Here is an 18,675-nt window from a genome sequence, read left to right on the forward strand (position 1 = left end):
AGAGGATGCACGACAGCTGCCTCCCACACAGATATACCACATCTAAGAAGATGTCACCACCCCCATGAGAAATATCACTGTATGCTCATGTTTGAATGTGTGTGTGTGTATATATATAGAGATTAAATATATACATATGTTTCAAAGAACTGAAGGAGCAAAATTAGAGAATGCTCAATATTTCTGACACACTTGGAATAACAAGAGATGTAAAAGCAACTCAGAATTAGATTCCCCTTTTACAAAGCCAGATAATGCGGCTAAACCACTGAAGGATTTCAATCTGAGGGCACAAAGTAGGAAGCAAATTACTATTTACTCTCAGGAAAGAAAAACAGAGTTAGACAAGGTCTGTCTTGAAATCACTACAGTTGTGTGTCTAAATGGCTTTTCTTTCTGGCAGTTAACAGTGGGACCTGGCAGTTAATGATGACGATGACAAACACTATGGAGCACTTGCTATGTGCCCAGCACAGGTCTAAGTACCATCTACAGTTCAACTCTTTTAATCCTCAAAACAATCCCAACGCAGCTCTTAATTCTATTTCACAGATGAGGACACTGAAGGACATGGTAGGTGGTTAGAAAATATTTCGTGAATGGAATAAATAAGCAGGACTATATCAATCATTTTATTTTTTCTTTTGCTCTTAATAACAATTCATTCTTTCTCACTTTTGAACAACTTTTACAGTTAGTGTAATACATTTGTTCTCCCAAACCAGCAGGATCGTTTCTACAAAGATTGAGAAGAACAGAACACTCAGATTAATATAATTACTCTCTAAATTAAACCATTACATCTGAAACTGTTTGCATTTGTGGACAATCACAAAAGGTCATGACCCCAGAATCCATCTCTCCTACCAGGGTTGTCTGCTTGTACCAAAAATATCAATAAGGAAATACAGGTGATATCTGTTTTCTTGAAAGAGCATCAGTGGATTATGAGTTCATGATTAAAACAAATACATATTAAGGCAAACCACATGAAGTTGCTGTTTGTCAGATTAAAAACAGCCAAATATCAACAATTACGTATGGTTCAACTTAATAGATACTGTCCCATTTCAAAGCAGCATGACTGAAGAATTTAATTTTCTTAACAAGTGGTAAAGGAAATGAGAACAGTTACTGGAATTGAACTAGAAAGGTATTGTTTAATGGCACAGTTTAGTTCCCACAGTAAATTATGTCAACTTTTAATAAACTCTCCCTTACATAGTCATTTAACTTATTTTGCTTGTATGTTCTGTATTTGTGAGTTTTAATATTATAAGAATGGAGGATATTCATTCATAGATATTCCAAAGAGTCTTTGAACCACTGCCTGTTCTAATGTTTGATATTCTAATAGTAACACAGTGCTTTACTGAACACTTCCTAGCCATAGACTATGTAAATATCTTTTTGAAAACACATTTCCAGAAATAAATATAATATTCTATTATAATATGTGCCATTTTCTTTTAGGTTAGTTTTGAGAGACAATAAGCCCCTACTAAATTATTGATAGGACACTTTTCTGACTACAAAAGAATACTCATTTATGTTTATATTCCAGAACTACTCATAAAGCATTAATGATGGCCTCTTAAAGTAGCCAAGAGTGTGTGATATCATGAAGGTCTGTGCCTGATTTATTCATTCTAAATATGAATCATAATGATCAAATAGTTGAGGTTTTCACATGTGACCAACTTATCACTGACGTAGTGGTATGTGCCTGTTTTAAGTATCTCCTTCGGCTCCCAATAAACCCAATTCTGAAAAAGTAGTATTTATAAAATGAATAATCTTTGGGAAATATTTTTTACAGTGCTATGTACACATGGGATGAACCCAGAAAATAATCACAGAAGCGTGTCTATTTGAAAATAATAAACAAAGAGGCCAGAGTATGCCCATCTGAATAAATTCTGCACCCAGCCTGGCAAACATTTATGGACTGCTTCCTCTGCATAAAGAAACAGGCCAGCTCCTGCACTCTGGACACCCACCACCAATGTTAAGAGATCTACATGCATGAACCAACCAAATACGTACTATGAGAATAGAGAAAAGAAATAAGTAATTCTCATAGACACTGAAAAACTGGAAAAAACATCTTTTATCCCAGGTACTTTATTGCTGGGATCAAAGGGGTAACTCACTTGTTTGCAAAGAAGGAGTCTGGCAAAAGGAAGTGTTGTCATCAGTTTTCCATCTGTACATATAACCCCCATTCCTCCATGAATTGCATGAGATAGGTTTCATTTTCTCCTGGCGGCCTGTCTGGAGCCAGCGCCTCATAGAGTCTAGACAGAAGGCCCTCCTCCCAGAGCCCATTCCCCTCAGAAGGCTCACAGCCCTCTGAGTCCTGGTCAAAGCTAGACAATGAAGGGATACACAGCCTGCCAGTTTGGGGGTCCCAGTCAACCAGGGTTGTCGATGGCTCTTCCTCTGGACCCTCCTCCGAATCTGTGTGCTCCTGTGCCAGAGGGTCTAAGTCTCGGAGCTGAGGGCTGTATGAGTACTGTAATGTTTGCAGACCCAAGACTGCCAGCGCTGCCTCTGAGTCAAATAATCTTCCTTGCCTGGACACCTCCTCCTGCAAACTGAGCTCCTGCTCTTCAGGTCCTGCACAGACATCAGTGGTTCTTACATCGTAATCATATTCAATGACTGTTTTATCTGGGGATATTGTTCTGCTGACGGACTCTTCCTGGGTGAGGGAAGTATCTTCCGTGTTTTCTTCAGAGTCACAAAAAATTTCCAACAAATGCGAAGCATATCCTAAATGTTTCACCTCCTCTTCCTCCTGAGGGGGCTCCAAGTTCCTGCTAGACTGAGGATTATTAAGGCTGGATACGTCACTGCTTTTTCCCAGCAAACTCGTATCCTGATGAGAAATTTTAGAATCCTCGGAGATACTGAGGGTGATAAAGTTAATCACGATTTTTTCAGCTGGCACAAAGAATCTTTTGTCAAATTCATTACCATAAATCAAAATCTATAAAGAGAAAAGAGAATGGTTTTCACCTTTTCACTTTACAGAGATATTAAAAACAGCTGTTAGTTAGAATATCTTGTCACCAGATAGTTTTAAAGACCTACTCTTACCAACTCATATAAATGAAAGTTATGCTTGCAATATATAGAAAACCTCACTCACTGGGAGTAGAGGCTTAAAGAGACTATATAAAGACACACAAAAGGCACGGAAACGAAATGGTTCACTGGGTGGTTATTTCTGCAGTCCAACGCTGGGGCTTGGGCATTGGTGCCCTGTCTTCTAACTGGCAGGAGAGCTAACTCATTTCTTGACCTTTTTTACATTCTGTAAAGTCAGAATCTCAGCCACATGAAGAGTTGCAAAGACCGAGTATAGCAGAGTTTGTGACATTGTTTTATTTATAGTTTGCTATGTACCTGTTAAAGCTGTGGTTACCTTGGCTGCCTGCCCTGTTTTTGGATACGTTTGAAATGCAGACACAGGCATGAGAACTGGAGGTAGAAAGGGAGGGAAATATATGAGCAGGGATGGTTTTTACCCCTTACACCATTCTTATCATGCTATAATAGGGCCAAAAAAGGAAATTCATCTGCCAGTTTATGGCAGACAGAGACACTCTAAATCATGTCAGGGAAGCTCAGATGAGCTTAAAATATTGCTGTGGGTATCGTAAAAGATGCCTGTTATCTAAGAGAGCATGAGTTACAATCCTCATTTTCACTCTGGCATGTGATTTCATTTAACTTTACAAAACAGAACCTTTAGCTTCATTCTTTTACATTTTAAGTTTCAACAAAATCACAGGCAGTCAATTCTCCTGTGAATGTTCCTTCCAGAAAAGGTCTCCCAATGCCATTAAGAAGCCAACTCTGAAACCTGAATGCAGGGAGAATCATAGAAAAACTTAGAAATGGAACTAACAGGAACCAAGGTATGTTATCAGGTACATGTGAATATATCTTTTAATAGTTCCCAAGAAAACAGTTTTGATTGTCAAAAATATGCTCAGCCCTTCAGAACCTTTCAGCACATGGTTGCACCTCCTTGGGTTTTTTTCTTTCTTCTCCTTAATGGGAAGGATTAAGTCCTGGCCATGTTCCTCCTTAGCGTGTTTCTATTCCAGGTCTTTCTCTCTAGCCTGATATCCCGCTCTCGTCTGTTAGACTTGAATCTTCCCTCCCCGGGACAAAGCCACAGCTCCCTGGGTGTTTCTCTTGTTTCTAGTCTTACTTCCCTCCAAGTTGTCCTGGAACTAATATCTGGTTGGATCTAACCCCTGATACGGACTCTGACGCTCCTGACTTAAAACCCTATGGAGATTTCTCTTTGCCGGTAGAATGAGGCCGAGCTCCTTAGAACAGCACCCCAGTTTTCCCCTTACTTGGACCCACCTCCCACTTTCCAGTCTCATCTTCTCTAGCTTCTCATCTGGAGCCTCCTGGTTTAAAGATGTCCGGCAGTTTCCACACATCCACCCACCTTTCCCCTTGCTGTTTCTTCTGCCTGTACTATGGATCCTAACTCCTACTCACCTCTCATAACCATGCCCTGGCATGAGAGCTGAACCCCCATTTGGGGTTTTGGGGCCCTCCTTGTACCCCCAGAGTTCCCAGCGCCTGCTCTCATCTTAGTCTTCACATGATTTTGAAATTCTATTCCCTGACTAGGGTTGAACTTCTAGAAGGGCAGGGATCATGACTGAACTTATCTGTGTACCCCAGGACCTTGTATAATCTGGTTATTAAATAGAAAATCTTTTCAAAGCTAAGGAATCTTTATCTTTCGTTCTGTTAGTGAGCTAATCCAGAAGGTTTTTTTGTTCATTTGTTTGTTTTTGAGACAGAGTCTCATTCTGTCACCCAGGCTGGAGTGCAGTGGCGCAGTCTTGGCTGGCCGCAATCTTTGCCTCCCGGGTACACGTGATTCTCCTGCCTCAGCCTCCTGAGTAGCTGGGATTATAGGCATGCATCACCACACTCAGCTAATTTTTGCATTTTTAGTAGAGATGGGGTTCATGCTGTTGTCCAGGCTTGTCTTGAACACCTGACCTCAAGTGATCTGCCTGCCTCAGCCTCCCAAAGTGCCGGCATTACAGGCGTGAGCCACCATGCCCAGTCCAGAAAGTGTTTTTTAATTCACTAGTTATTTAACTTTCAATTCACTCTTTCCTTAAAGGGAACTGTATCTGTTCTAGAACCTCTTCTTCTGTGCTCCTGGAGGTGTGCTGTTATAATAGAGGTGTGCTGTTATAATAAAGACCCCTGCCACACCAAGCACTCACCAAATTTGCTGGGTGTTTCTCTTCGCCAACGTGGATATATCGGTAGATGGAATAGCCCATCACAGAAAAAAGAAACACGGTAACAGAGATGGGTAAAACATACCAGAAGATGATTTTAGCCTTGAACTCTGATGATTGATCTGTTAAAAAAAAAAAAGGTGGGAAGTGGGGAGAAGGGGTTAGATAGTCATGATTTGATGCGATGGGGAAAAAACTGGCATTGTTAAGTGGCATCTGGGCAGATTATTACATTTGGGAACTCAGTGTTCTCACCTCTGTGTTGACAAGCTTAAGCTAAACGTTATAAGGGGTCTCAGAATTCTTACTCTCCCTGACAAGAGATAGTCTGAAGGAATCTGAAGTCACCTCAAATGTTTACACTAAGAATATATCAATCATCCAAGTCAGCACATACTCTACCATTGTATGTCTGCCTATGAGATTCATGCTGGTTCCTATATTTGAAAGTGTATTTGATATTCAGGTAACTTGCAGAACTTCAAACAAACAACAAAACCCTCCTGTGAAGATCCCAATGAATGGGCTCACTTTTTCACGCCACCTGTTGCACTCAATCTTTCTGCATGTTCACTGGAGGACAGGAGTGCATGGTGCCACCTTTTATGTGAGTAGCAGAACCATTCTTGCACTGCTTGGCTGGACTTTCTGGATAGGGCTGGAGCCTGGGGATGAGTGTAGGGAGGTGGGTGGACAGGGTACAGTGCGAATGGCAGTTGACTCCCTTCCCAGGCCTGCTGTGCCATAGGTTTATGATAAGTAAAAGCCTGGAGAAGAATGAAAAGACCTGGGAAATAGTTTTAATAAAAGCAGTACTGGCCATATTGGTGACGACTAGAGCTCATTGTGACTAACTCATACTTATTAAGCCACTATGGTGTACTTGGAAGTTGTGATGGTTAATTTTATATGTCCAGTTGGCTAGGCCACAGTACCTAGATATTTGGGTAAACATTATTCTAGAGCTTTCTGTAAAGTTTTTTTTTTTAATGGGAGACTAATATTTCAATCAGGGGTTTTTCAGTAAAGCAGATCACTATTGATAATGTGGGTGGGCCTCATGCAATCAACTGAAGACTTTAATAAAAAATGTCTTGACGACTCCAAAGAACAGGGAATTCTGCCAGCAGCCTACCTCTGGGTGCAAACAGCAAGCATCAGCTCTTCCACGGGTCTCCAGCCTGCCTGTGCTACATACACATTTGGACTTGCCAGACTCTAAATCCTGTGAGCCAATGCCTTAAAATAAACAAATATTTCTAAACAAATAAATGTATCAATATCTGCATCGATATCTATCCTATTCTTTCTGTTTCTCTGGAGAACCCTGACTGACACAGGAGTAGGAAAAAGAGCAGCTTTAGCACAAATGACAAAAGTCCGAGTGTACTCCTTACAGACTAACAAAATCAGCAGGAGTGTGACCGGAGCATTCTAATCCAGGAGAATGTTGGATGCTCTTGATGCTTGGGCCCAAGAGAAAGCAGCAAAATCACTATCTGGTTAATTATTCTGTTGAAAGCCTGGAAACAGATGTGTCATGGCTGATGAGGGTGGTCAACAACAGCCAGTGAGAAAAGTCCAGCATGTGGGCCTGTTGCCCTGCACAATTCCCAAGGAGCACATTCATCACCAGGTTCTGCACAGAGATGTGCCAGTGCTGCAGTGCAGAGGCTGCAGGTGTCAGAATACCACCTGCCCTGCTTTTAGGCTACAACTCAGTCCAACCCTCTTAATACAATACCTGGTCCCTGGATTGAGCCTGTCGTAATTGAAAAGAATCATAACAATGACTGATGGCATTCCGTATATACTAGCCCATGTTTACTACAACAAACCCAATAAACTGTACCTGTATTTTAGGGATGGGGGACAAGAGAGCAGAAATACGTTTCAAAGAATAATCCCAACAAAGGTGCTACTGATTATTCAGAAAGCAGGTCCTCACAACAGCATGTTGGAAAGATATCTCTGGTGATATAACAGCTGGGATAGCAGGGATTCAGAACTGTATCTGTTCTAGAAGCTCTTCTTCTGTCCTCCTGGAGATGTGCTATTATAATAAAGACCCCTGCCAATAACAATTAACTGTTATTCTGTTAACTGTTCTTTTTCTTTTTTTTTTTTTTGAGACAAAGTCTCATTCTGTTGTCCAGGCTGGAGTGCAGTGGCACAATCTTGGCTCACTGTAGCCTCAACTTCCCCAGGCTCTGGTGATCCTCCCATCTCAGTTTTCCAAGTAGCTTGGATTAAAGGTGTATGCTACCATACCTGGCTAATTTTTGTATTTTTAGTAGTGATGGGGTATAGGAGATCAGTCAGGGTGGTGGGAAAAATTATAGGAAAGATGTAAACCTTGGAAGGCCAGAAGCTTTTGCAAAAGCTTTGGGAAAGGGTTATAGCTGAAGGCAGCCTAATCCTCTTACCTTGAGCTGATAGCAAAGAGCAGATAACAAGGGAATGAATGCAGAGGACTTCATTTAGATAAGTTTGTTTACCTATTTCTCCATAAACCAACCTTTGATTATCCACAGGCATGACTGCTCTCTACTCAGGGGGTCATCAACGTTAATTACCCATAAATGGTGCTTGTCTGCGACCCTTGTGATTAAACCAGTTCTAAAATAAGTATGAGCATCTCTGACATACTGCGGCTGCACAGCTGGACTCCCTCTTTGGGGTCTGTAAGCCATGGGGTCCCCTAGCCGCACTCTCACAGGCAAAACACTTGTGTCTGTGAACTCCTTTCATCCGTTGCTTGGCCAGAGTCTGCAGGTCAGCCTTGGCAATGGGGTTTCACCATTTTGCCCAGGTTGGTCTTGAACTCCTGGACTCAAGCAATCCTCCCACCTTAGCTTCCCAAAGTGCTGGTATTACAGGCATGAACCACTGTACTTGGCCACTTTTTTCATATTAGTGAGAAGGTGGGCTTCATCTGCTTACTGAGAAGTTTTGGATTTAATCTGCATTTTGTTGCTTTTGCTCCAGTTGTGTTAATGATTTCCACTGGAAATTCATTCCCACCAGCTGGCACTGATCAAGGCCCGAGCACTTCTCCCAAATACAAGTATGATTTATTCAATATGCTTTGTTTTGCTTGGCATTTTAGTTTCATTTGCTATCTGGTAGAGACTCCTCCACTGTCAAAGAAAAGCTATGATAAAGACAGAGAGTCAAAAGCAAAGCCTTGCACTTTTCGCATGTACTCACAAAGTTCCCTTTCTTTACTTTGGGATAGTTTCATCTTGAAAGGTGGGATGGGTGAGGGAGGAGGTTATGGATTCCTATTCATGGCTGGTGATAAGCCAAGGCATGCCATGGAGGTTGTGGGCCTCTGTCTCTAGCCCAGCTGTTTGGAAAAGCAGCAGAAGAAAAATGGATGAAGAGCCCGCCCTTTGATGCAGACAAACTTTAGGATTCATTTTCTTTATATTTTCAAGTTTTGAATTCAAGCTCCTCTCACTCTGAAGGCAGAAAAATTAAACAAATGCCAAGCTCACAACTCTGTATCTCCTCATAGGAATGGGCATCTCTAACCACGGTTCCCTGGCAGCCCAGTTTAGAAAATGTGAGGAGATAAATAAAAGGAAACAGAGAGAAGTAACTTAAGGATAAAGAAGTGATCACTGATTTGCTGATCCCAGACCCTCACACAGTCAATCTGGTGACACTTGAACACAACTGGAAGCACCTATAATTAGTATTCCCCAGGGGAAGTGAAAAATACATTCTGCTTTGCAGTGATTTTAGAATAACGCTTTGTTTCCAGTGATAAAATTGTCTGATGTTCTTGGAAACCACAGAACTTCTATTGATCGGGCTGATACTGATTTTATTTTTTATTTTTATTTGAGATAGAGTTTCATTCTTGTTGCCCAGGTGTAATCTTGGCTCACGCAACCTCTGCCTCCCGGGTTCAAGTGATTCTCCTGCCTCAGCCTCCCAAGTAACTGGGATTACAGGTATATGACCCCACACCTGTTTAATTTTGTATTTTTAGTACAGATGGGGTTTCTCTATGTTGGTTAGGCTAGTCTTACTCCTGACCTCTGGTGATCCGCCCCCCTTGGCTTCCCAAAGTGCTGGGATTACAGGCGTGAGCCACCATGCCTGGCCTTATTTTTTAATATTTTGAGACAAGGTCTCACTCTGTTGCCCAAGCTGGAGTACAGTGATGCAACCATGGCTCACTCTTCTGGGCTCAGGTGTTCCTCCCACCTCAGCCTCCCAAGTAGCTAGGACTACAGGTGTGCACTACCATGCCTGGTTTATTTTATTTTTTGTAGAGATGAGGTCTCATTATGTTGCCCAGGCTGGTCTTAAACTCCTGGGCTCAAGTCATCCTCCCTCCTTGGCTTCCCAAAGTGCTGAGATTTCAGGTGTGGGCCACCATGTCCAGCCTGATTATGATTTTAAAGAAGAAAAAAGCCATTATGTAAAAGTTTTCCATTGTTATTTCACAAAACAGGTAATAGAGGGACCATGGGAAGATTGCTGGCAGTGGACACAGGACTGTATGAGTTCTCCCAGGGTGTGAGAACACTTTCAAATGTCAGCCAAGCTCAATGGCAGAGTTCTAGGCTGATCCATGCATTTCTGGTGGTAACTGTTTCTGCCTTTGCCTCAACCTGTTTCCGTTAGACATGGATTTGTCAAAATCTTGTTTAAACCATCATACTGCCTTCTAGTTTTAGCAGATCTCCTTCCTAGACCAGTGGAGATTTTTTTAAAGTTTACCTTTCAAAGTCCTGGCACACTGCTTCTCAGAAGGCTGAGCACGGCGAGGGGGCCCTGGGACAAAGGACTCCACGTGGACGCAGTACAGTGTGTTCGGCTCCAGCCAGGTGAGCACCAGTGTGTGGTTGGTCACACACTGGGACCACTAGGACAGGGAATTGCAAACACTGGTTAGAGCCAGACATTTCTTGGACCACCCCAGACAAAGAACTCTAGAAGGAAATAAAAGACCAAGCCACATTGAGTCCTTTACTATCAGTATAAGCTTTTTTTTTTTTTCAGCAACAGTTTCAATGTGCTCTTTTCTTTTAGCTCAGCATTGTCAGGAACTGGACCAATGCTGGGAACAATTCTAAACAACACATGGATAGAGTTCTTATTCATTGTCCTGGGTCTTTGCTCACGTTTTTTTTCTTCTCAGAGAAAGACTGCAAATGAATGCTCTCCATCAAAGTGAAGTGCACAATCTCCTACACTCCAATAGCAACACTATATCCTGTTAACAGAGTTTCTGTAAAGATCTGAAGTTAGTTCTGTAAAATTTCTATGTATCAGCTTCAACTGTATCTTGTGCAGCATATCTTTTGAATATCACATCTTCCCAGAGTCACATGCAGAGAATCAAAGCATCAGGGCCGTTGGCTCCATTAGCTACAGAGTAGTACATGAATAATATGCCCCATTCCATTGCAGGCTTACCGTTCTATTTGATTTAGTGTTTGACACAGACACATTATACTTCAGATTGGAGTAAATTTGTTGCATGGAAATAGGAATGTCTTCTGGATTTCTCTTCCACTTCTCTGGAGCCGTCAGGACAACAGAAATGGACTTATCACCCAGAGTCAGTGCCACCTCCGGTGGGCCAATTTGTGCTTAAAGGAGCAGAGAGAGGTTATTATCATGTTCAGATGTAAAAATTACCTTAGATAAAGCTACCACATAATCCTACTTGGATGAAAGCTCTGAAAGACACCTTCTTACAGGAGATGCCTCAAAATGTACTAAGGTGGACCTGAGTTATGCCTAATCTTGAAACCATTTCACACAGCCTAATACAATGTTAGAACAGCAAATTCAAGTGTTATATTTCCTTATGCACATGCATTAACAGTATCTGGTGATGGTTAATGCCATCAAAAATGTTTGTAACATTTCTGTGACTTGAAAAGTTGGTGATAAATGACAAAAACATGATTTTATAAGTGGAAAATCAGAGATGTGATTAGAATGATCTAGAACAGAGACCAGGAAACTTTTATCCTAAAGGTCTGGACAGTAAATATGTTAGGTATTACAGGCCATATGATCCCTGTTGCACTACTCCACTCTTGTAATGCAAAAGCAGTCTAAGGTAACTATGTAAACAAATGTGTGGCTTGAGTCCCAATAAAACTTTATTTATGACTAGACATGAACATTTCAAATTCCTGTACTTTTCCAATGTCACAAAATATTCCTTGGATTTTTAGAAACTATTTAAAAATATAAAAACCATTCTTAACTCTTGGCCTGCAGAAAAACAGAAAGAGGGTTGTTGGATTTGTCCCAAGGGTAGTTTTCTGACCTCTGATCTGGGAGGGCTCCCAGACTTATGGAGCACCTGTAGAGCTCATTATGGCAGCCCTGAATGGGTCCTTCATGACTGAGACAGCCACAGTTCAGGGGATGGCAACATTATAAAAGCAGATACCAGGAAGACGTTGCCTTGGTTCTGAGTTACACTTGGAAATTGCATCATCACACTACCAAGTTCATATAAGAAAAGGCATAGTTGGGATCATCAGGACAATCTTAAATCAGTCTTGTGGAGACAGTAACAGTCCATAAACCCACACTAAATAAAGTCACTTTTGTTCCTCAAATTACATAGCTTCTGCTAAGTAGTAAGACAAAGTCAAAATTTGATATCATTGTCATCTAGTATCAATTCTGGATCTGGGAGGGATCTTACAGACCACTTGGCTAAACCTTTGACTGAAAGATGAGATTCAGGCTGGGTGTAGTGGCTCATGCCTGTAACTGTAACACTCTGAGAGGCTGAGGTGGGAAGATTGCATTAGCCCAGGAGTTCCCGGCAAGCCTGGTAATGTAATGAGACCCCGCCACTATAGTCAATCAATCAGTCAATCAATCAATCAATCAATCAATCAAGGTGAGACTCAGAGCCAGCAAAGTTAAGGACCTTGGCCTGCTCACTCAACCCACTGGTCCAGAATAGAGCCAAGCAGAGCACCTTCCTCTGGGCAAGGCTGTCTATGAGGCTGAGACTGTTAAACTTGATATTAATATTTGTTCAACTGATAATTGCAATAATTGCATTACTTACTTTCTAAAAAAGGATAGAACCGTCCACTTTCAGCCCATTTAGAACATTCTGTTCCCCAAATGGCCTTAACTTTGGCATAATACTGGTGTTCGTAGTCAGAAGTTTCAGCAGAAAGATCACAGTAGGTCCTACTGATATTTCTGCATTCTGATTTATTCAGCCATTTCTTTTGCCCATATCTGCTAAGAAAGAAGCTGAATTAATAATGAGGTGCCCCCTATACTTTACAATAAAAAAAAACTCAGTCATTTTATAAAACTGAATGGAACTAAAGACCTTCTCTTCAGAAAAATAAAAGTGCCTGTCATTGAGATAAAAAAGAATCCACTTTTGCTGTGGGCAATTTTTTTCATTAGCTGTCAGGAACATGAGTCAGAGTTTCTATAATCACCTTTCTTCTGTGAATTATAATGTAGACAGTACATTTTGAAAGCATGTATTTTACTGTTATTCTTTGGTTACAGTATAATTTTTACATATTGTATGATCAATTCTTCTAGTAATTATCTATGTAGGTTTTTAGTCTACTATGTACACAAGGTCAGTTTGATGGACTGTTTTAAGAACAGTTTGTCATTTTGGGGGGGAAGAAAAATTACCTTGACGTTCCCATAGCATATAAAAATATAAGCATCAAGAATTCTAGGAAAAATATATGAGGCTGGAGTGCATATAAAAATCTGCATTTTCAATAATGATAGTGATGATGGTGATGATGATATTGACTAGGTTGGTCACGTTGATTTTCCTTTTCTTTACTAAAAACAGAATTCCCACAGCAAATAGGGATGGGGGCAATATTTTTAGCCCTTTGCAGGTGAGAGAAACCAAAGTGTAGAGTTCAGGTGACACATGATAAGCCAGTGAAAGGAACAGGGGAGGGAGCATGGGAAAGCTGATGGGTTACAAGTGGCAGCCTAGGGAACAGCTGAGAGGACACTGCAGTGGTCCAGGGGAAGTTGTAGGTCACTTGGACAAGGATAGGGGCAGTAGGATAAATAAGGACAGGACAAAACCAAGAAATATTAGGAGAAAGGACTTGGTGATAGAGAACACATAACAGATTAGGGAAATGAAGCTGGTAAGGATGCTGTCTCTTTCTGTCTGGAGTAGATGGGTGGAATGGTGGTGATGGTTGCCAAGATAAAGAGCACTGAGACAGAGCAGATTTAGGAAATGGATAGGGAGGCATAGTAGGAGGAAAAGATCAAACATTCACTTTTGATGTCTTGAGCCTGAGTATATTAGAAATATCCCAATGCAGATGCCTAGTGGGCAGACGGGCTCAGGAGAGACATGTGAGGGGGAGGTAGGAATTTTGGAGTCAATGGCACCAAACTGCTCATTGAAGGCACAGGTATGAATGAGTTATCTGTAGAGACAAAACAGAGTCTAGGATAAAATTTCAGCAGCATCAAGATTTAATAGTTGGATAGAAAGAAGACCTGGAAGTTGCAGCTAAAGATGAGAGAAAAACATTATCATAAAGGTTGAGGGAAGAGTGTGTCTTGAGAAAGAGGATATGTCCATGTATTGCCAAGCTCATGGCTGTCATCTCTTTTCAGAATATGGCAACAGATTTCTGAAAGTAAAGATGTTTCCCATTTCCTAAGTACCATACCTACCAAAGACATCAGAAACATAGCCAGATGTTACTGACCAACTTCTCCATCCAAGTGATCACTGTTACTTAGGGGCTTTCAATTTTTTTTGACCATGATCCGCAGAGGAAAAAATACATTTTACATTGTGATTCAGCTCACAACATATACAACTATCTAACATATTAAAACAAAAATTTTACAAGAAAATATTTAAACTTTACCACATACCTCACATTCAGTTATTTTTTGTTCCACTCCATTCCACACCATTCCATTCCTTTCCATTAAAACTAATGTTAGTTATGTCCCTCAACATTCATTTCACGACTCATCAAAGAGTCTTGAGTTGTGGTTTGAAGACTATTGCCATTGCCCATGTGACTCCGCCCTCCTCAAACTTCCTCACCTTGCCAAAGGCAGGACAGCTTCCCATGACAGACGCTGATGCAGGAGAAAAGGCCCTTTACAAGATTTTGAACAAGATAAATGAATAATGACCAGAATCACTCAGCATATACTCCAGTAATAACACTCACACATAGCAAACATTCATGTGGGGCCTTCAGTGGTCTCTGATTTACAAGCTTTATCTCATCTAATTATCATAACAACCCCAGGGGGTAGGTACTCTTATTTTCATCCCATTTTACAGATGAGGAAGCTGAGGCTCAGGGAGATTAAGGGATCTACTCAAATTCACATGACTAGTAGAAGGCATACCTGGGATTTGAACTATTCTTCCCTGACTCCAAAACTTCTGTTTTTAGTGCTACATTCTATTTTTTGCATTAAACTCTTTTGGTGGATAGAATTTAAACTTTTGTTAAATTTTTATCTTGGAAACAAACTTCACTCAAAAGTTTAAAAGTATAATCTGTAACTTACCCAGCTAGGTTCAAAGCCTGGCTATGAAGTATGGACTGTCTGACTGCAGAGCTGAGCTTGGAGCCCTCTGGCAGTGAAACACGCTGCCCTCTCTCTACTCCTTTCCATCTTTCACGTGCACAGACATGTAAGAACTCCGACATGACGAGCTTCTTTTAAAGTACACTATTTTCAAAAGTTGCACAATCTAAGTATCTGCTCACAGAGAGCAGTGATGACTCTGCCTATGTTTTTAAAATCCCTTTCTGAATCCCATAAAACAGGACAGAGCAAGCTCTTTGCTCCACCTAATGGAAAAGGAAGCAAGGACATGCTCATGAGCTACTTCTCTCTGCAAAGCGATTTCTTTCCTCTAACACTGGTTCCTGAGACACTCCTTGGAAATGAGAATGAGTTTCTAGATAAATGAGGTCACTGTGAATCGCTGCTGAAGTCTTTCACTGGCTTTAGTGGTCTGAATTTTTTTTTCAAAGACAACACTGACTTGATTCGTTTTTGAAATATGGTAAATGTTTGTTCATTCAAACAATCAAACAATTCAGAAAGTATAATCAAAAGAGAAACAAATCACCCCAAAACCCATTACCCTGGAACATTCGGTGTGTATGATTCTGGATATCTCATTGTGCTTCTGTATAAACAGAAGGATGATTAGAGAGCAGAATAGATGGACAAAAATTAGATTATACCATACATATGGTTTTAATAAAAGTAGTCAATTCAATGTGCCTTGAACTTTAATAGAGAAAAGATATTGAAGTGAAATTAAAGGAATGGCTGAAGTGCAAATGTTTGTCACCACAAGAGATCTTTGTTCCTAAAAGGGCTTTTAAATTAAGAAAATGGTTTGTGAAAAATATTGAGAGGTTAATTATTAAAATAATGAAATATTGTCATTTTAGATCACTTTTAAGGGCTTCTGCCTATGAAAATCAGTATATAGTTTTCCCCAACCCTTTCCACCTTATATTATTGTTTAAGTTCAAATTATTTTAAAGAAACTTCTATATTTTCATCACTATTTAGTCTTAGTTCTACATTTAGATGAATTCAACACATGCTACCAGTCCTTTTTGTCATCACTACGTTCTTCTTTTGGGTTGTCTTTATTTCTCACTTAGCTGGAGGTCATCCTTAGTGCTCCACCTCATCCCCCAGGAAGGTCTCGGGAAAGTGATCTCCTGAGTTTCCACCTGCTTTCAAACACCAGTCTACTGGACTTACTGAGAGTCTCAGGTCATACCTGTCTTTTCCTCAGAAGATGTATTCTGTTGAGTGTTGTCAGATTAAAATTTCCCTTTTCTCCCAACTTGAGTTCTGCTTTTGCTAAAACGGGCATGAATCATTTAATTTTCTTGAAGTCCAGTAACTTCACCAGGATATGTCTTACTATAGTTTTTATCAAATTTTTTCTAGACATGCCACACATTTATGATACAGTCTTTATTACCTGTTCAACCATTACTATCACTTAGCTCTAACAGGTTTTTCATCTTGATACAGTATTTTTATATTCCAATATTCCTAAGCTGTGCACACTTCCTTAAAAAAAAAAAGTTCTCCCTGCTCTTAGAATCTCTTCTTTCACTGTTTTCTTTGAGCTTTACCTTTACAGATCCTGCTGTTTATGTACTCTAACAAAATTACAGGCTGTTCTTTGTTTTAATTCTTCCTGACTTCCATATCAAACCTTTTTGGAAACCGTGTTCTTTTTTCCTCTTTACCCCTCCCAGTAATTATGAATAGGTGCTATGCTAGTTCCTTTGGGACTATTACTCTTTGAGTGGGGCCAGCTGCTTGTTGAACAGGCAAATGGATATAAGAAAAGGGCTCAGAAAATGAGCTTTTGCTCTCCACATTTTATCACCCAGGCTTTATCACCCAGGCTGGAGAAAAGTGGTATGATCTCAGCTCACTGCAACCTCCACCTCCTGGCTCAAGTCATCCTCCCATCTCAGCCTCCCAAGTAGATAGGACTACTGGCATGTACCCTCATGACGGGCTAACTTTTGTATTTTTTGTAGAGACAGGGTTTCGTTATATTTCCCAGGTTGGTCTCGAACTCATGAGCTCAAGTGATTCCTAAGTCTCAGCCTCCTATAGTGCTGGGATTACAGGTAAGAGTTACTGCATCTGGCCAGTGCTCTCCATAATTTTAAACTTCTGTTTTCATCAAACACCCTCTCATGAAATCTGTTATTCTCTTTGCTGGGAGGACTCCCTGCCCTCAGGTTTTGGGCTGCAGGAGGCTGATGTTGTAGCCTTCCTGGGCTGTCTCCCAGCCAGTGCCACCTCCCTTTCCTCCTGTCCCCTGCTCACTCCCAGCTTCTTCCTGGGCTGGGACGGGGCCTCCGCAATGAACATGTCCTGTGTGCCTGATTTCTATTTCAGCTTCCATCTCTGACATTCTGTGGCACCCAACTGGGGCTCCATGGGGACATTTCCTTAGTTTCTGGTGGTGGCAATCCTTAGATTACCATACTCTCAGATTATTAAGTGGGCCTCTTAGTACTGTGACACTTATTTTTGTGAAATCGTTTCCTGTGGTTGGAGCTGGGAAGGTATAGGTTTGCTTTCCGCTTCTGCAGCTGTTTTCTTTCAGATTCCACAGGATCTGGCTTAGATGCTTCCTAGTTTGTGGTTGGAGTTGTGGCCACTTCCTTTGTTTTTCTGAATCTGTTTTGCATTCTTTCTTGTTTGCAATGAGTTTTGAGGGCCAGATGAAATGCCTAGTCGTTGCTATCTTTAAGTAAAACAGCTGAATGCACAAAATATGCACATGGTTTCAGGGAGTCTAAGGATGCCTATAATTCCAAACAGCTTAGAAATTTCATAGACGATGGACTGCTTTATTTGCTCTGCCACCTAATAATGTTTTGACCAACTTCTTTTCTCTGTCTAAATAACATTTCCTTTCCTGAGCCCCCTTCTGTCTCTCCATGAAGAAACTGTTTTCTAATTTAACCTTACAAAACATCAAGAAAACTTAACCTGAAACATCTAAAACTTTTCTCTTTTTCAAACACATTTAATACCACAGATAGTTTATCTCTGCACAATTCACAGGAGTCTGAGTCTTGTGTTTGTAAGCTAGCCAAAAGGAAAAGAAGAAACTTACATGAAATACTGCACAGTGTAAGTAACTTTAACTCCTTGAAGATCCTCTGGTCGATTCCATTGTAGGACATTCTTCATGTTGATGGATAAGAAGGTGATGTTTGCAGGTTTAGGCAAACCACCAGAGACACAGGGAACTAAAAAAGGAGCAGAGAGGAATTGAGGTCTTAGTAGTAGAAAAGGTAAATATGATTCCTGTAGTAGTCTCCAGAGATGGCCCCCAATATACCATGCCTTCCAGTATGCATGTCCTATGAAACAGCTCTCAAATGGAAAAGAGAATGTGGCAGAGGTAGCCTTAGGAATCAGCTGTGGGACGAGAGGGCAGGTTCTAGGCAGAGAAAACCAAGATGGGAAAGGGCCTATCCAAAAAGACAGTGTCTTTGGAACTGTCAAAAGATCAGTTTGGAAAGCTGACGAAGAGGACAGTGGCCAAGATGAAATCTAAGGATTACAAAGGAGCCAGATGCCCCATCTCTATAAACCCTGGGAAAACATCTGGATTATATTTGAAATTCATAGGAAAGTATTGAAGCCTCTGCAGCAGGGGAGAATATGAACCTATTTATATGTCAAATGGATCACTTCACTGCTGAAGGGAGAAAAGACTGGATGGACCAAGGGGAGAAAGGAGAAGGCAGTAAGGCCATAACTGCATTAGCCCCAGTATACACCAAGATGCAGGCTGTGGAGAGGGAGCTGTGTGGAC

At 40.9% G+C, this 18,675-nt stretch overlaps 1 protein-coding gene across 11 annotated transcripts in view; it reads right to left on the minus strand.

Annotated features, from left to right (window-relative positions):
- Window positions 1-619: 619 nt before the first annotated feature.
- Window positions 620-18,675, minus strand: part of IL20RA (interleukin 20 receptor subunit alpha) — a 37,977-nt gene continuing 19,921 nt past the window's right edge. For 4 of the 11 annotated variants that reach the window (XM_008995139.5, XM_078370813.1, XM_078370814.1 and 1 more), the window contains 7 exons: window positions 17,968-18,103; window positions 14,371-14,425; window positions 12,361-12,539; window positions 10,731-10,906; window positions 10,032-10,176; window positions 5,277-5,416; window positions 620-2,992 (listed from right to left, as the gene is read on the minus strand). In XM_008995139.5, coding sequence (XP_008993387.3) covers window positions 2,195-2,992; window positions 5,277-5,416; window positions 10,032-10,176; window positions 10,731-10,906; window positions 12,361-12,539; window positions 14,371-14,425; window positions 17,968-18,037 — 1,563 coding nt within the window. In that variant the 5' untranslated portion in view covers window positions 18,038-18,103 and the 3' untranslated portion in view covers window positions 620-2,194. Of the gene's footprint in view, window positions 2,993-5,276; window positions 5,417-10,031; window positions 10,177-10,730; window positions 10,907-12,360; window positions 12,543-14,370; window positions 14,426-17,967; window positions 18,104-18,675 lie in introns of all 11 variants that reach the window. The other 7 variants (XM_002747077.6, XM_078370817.1, XM_078370816.1 and 4 more) reach the window with 3 other exon arrangements.

Source organism: Callithrix jacchus, chromosome 4, assembly GCF_049354715.1.
Source record: "Callithrix jacchus isolate 240 chromosome 4, calJac240_pri, whole genome shotgun sequence".
In the NCBI taxonomy this organism is placed as follows: domain Eukaryota; kingdom Metazoa; phylum Chordata; class Mammalia; order Primates; family Cebidae; genus Callithrix; species Callithrix jacchus.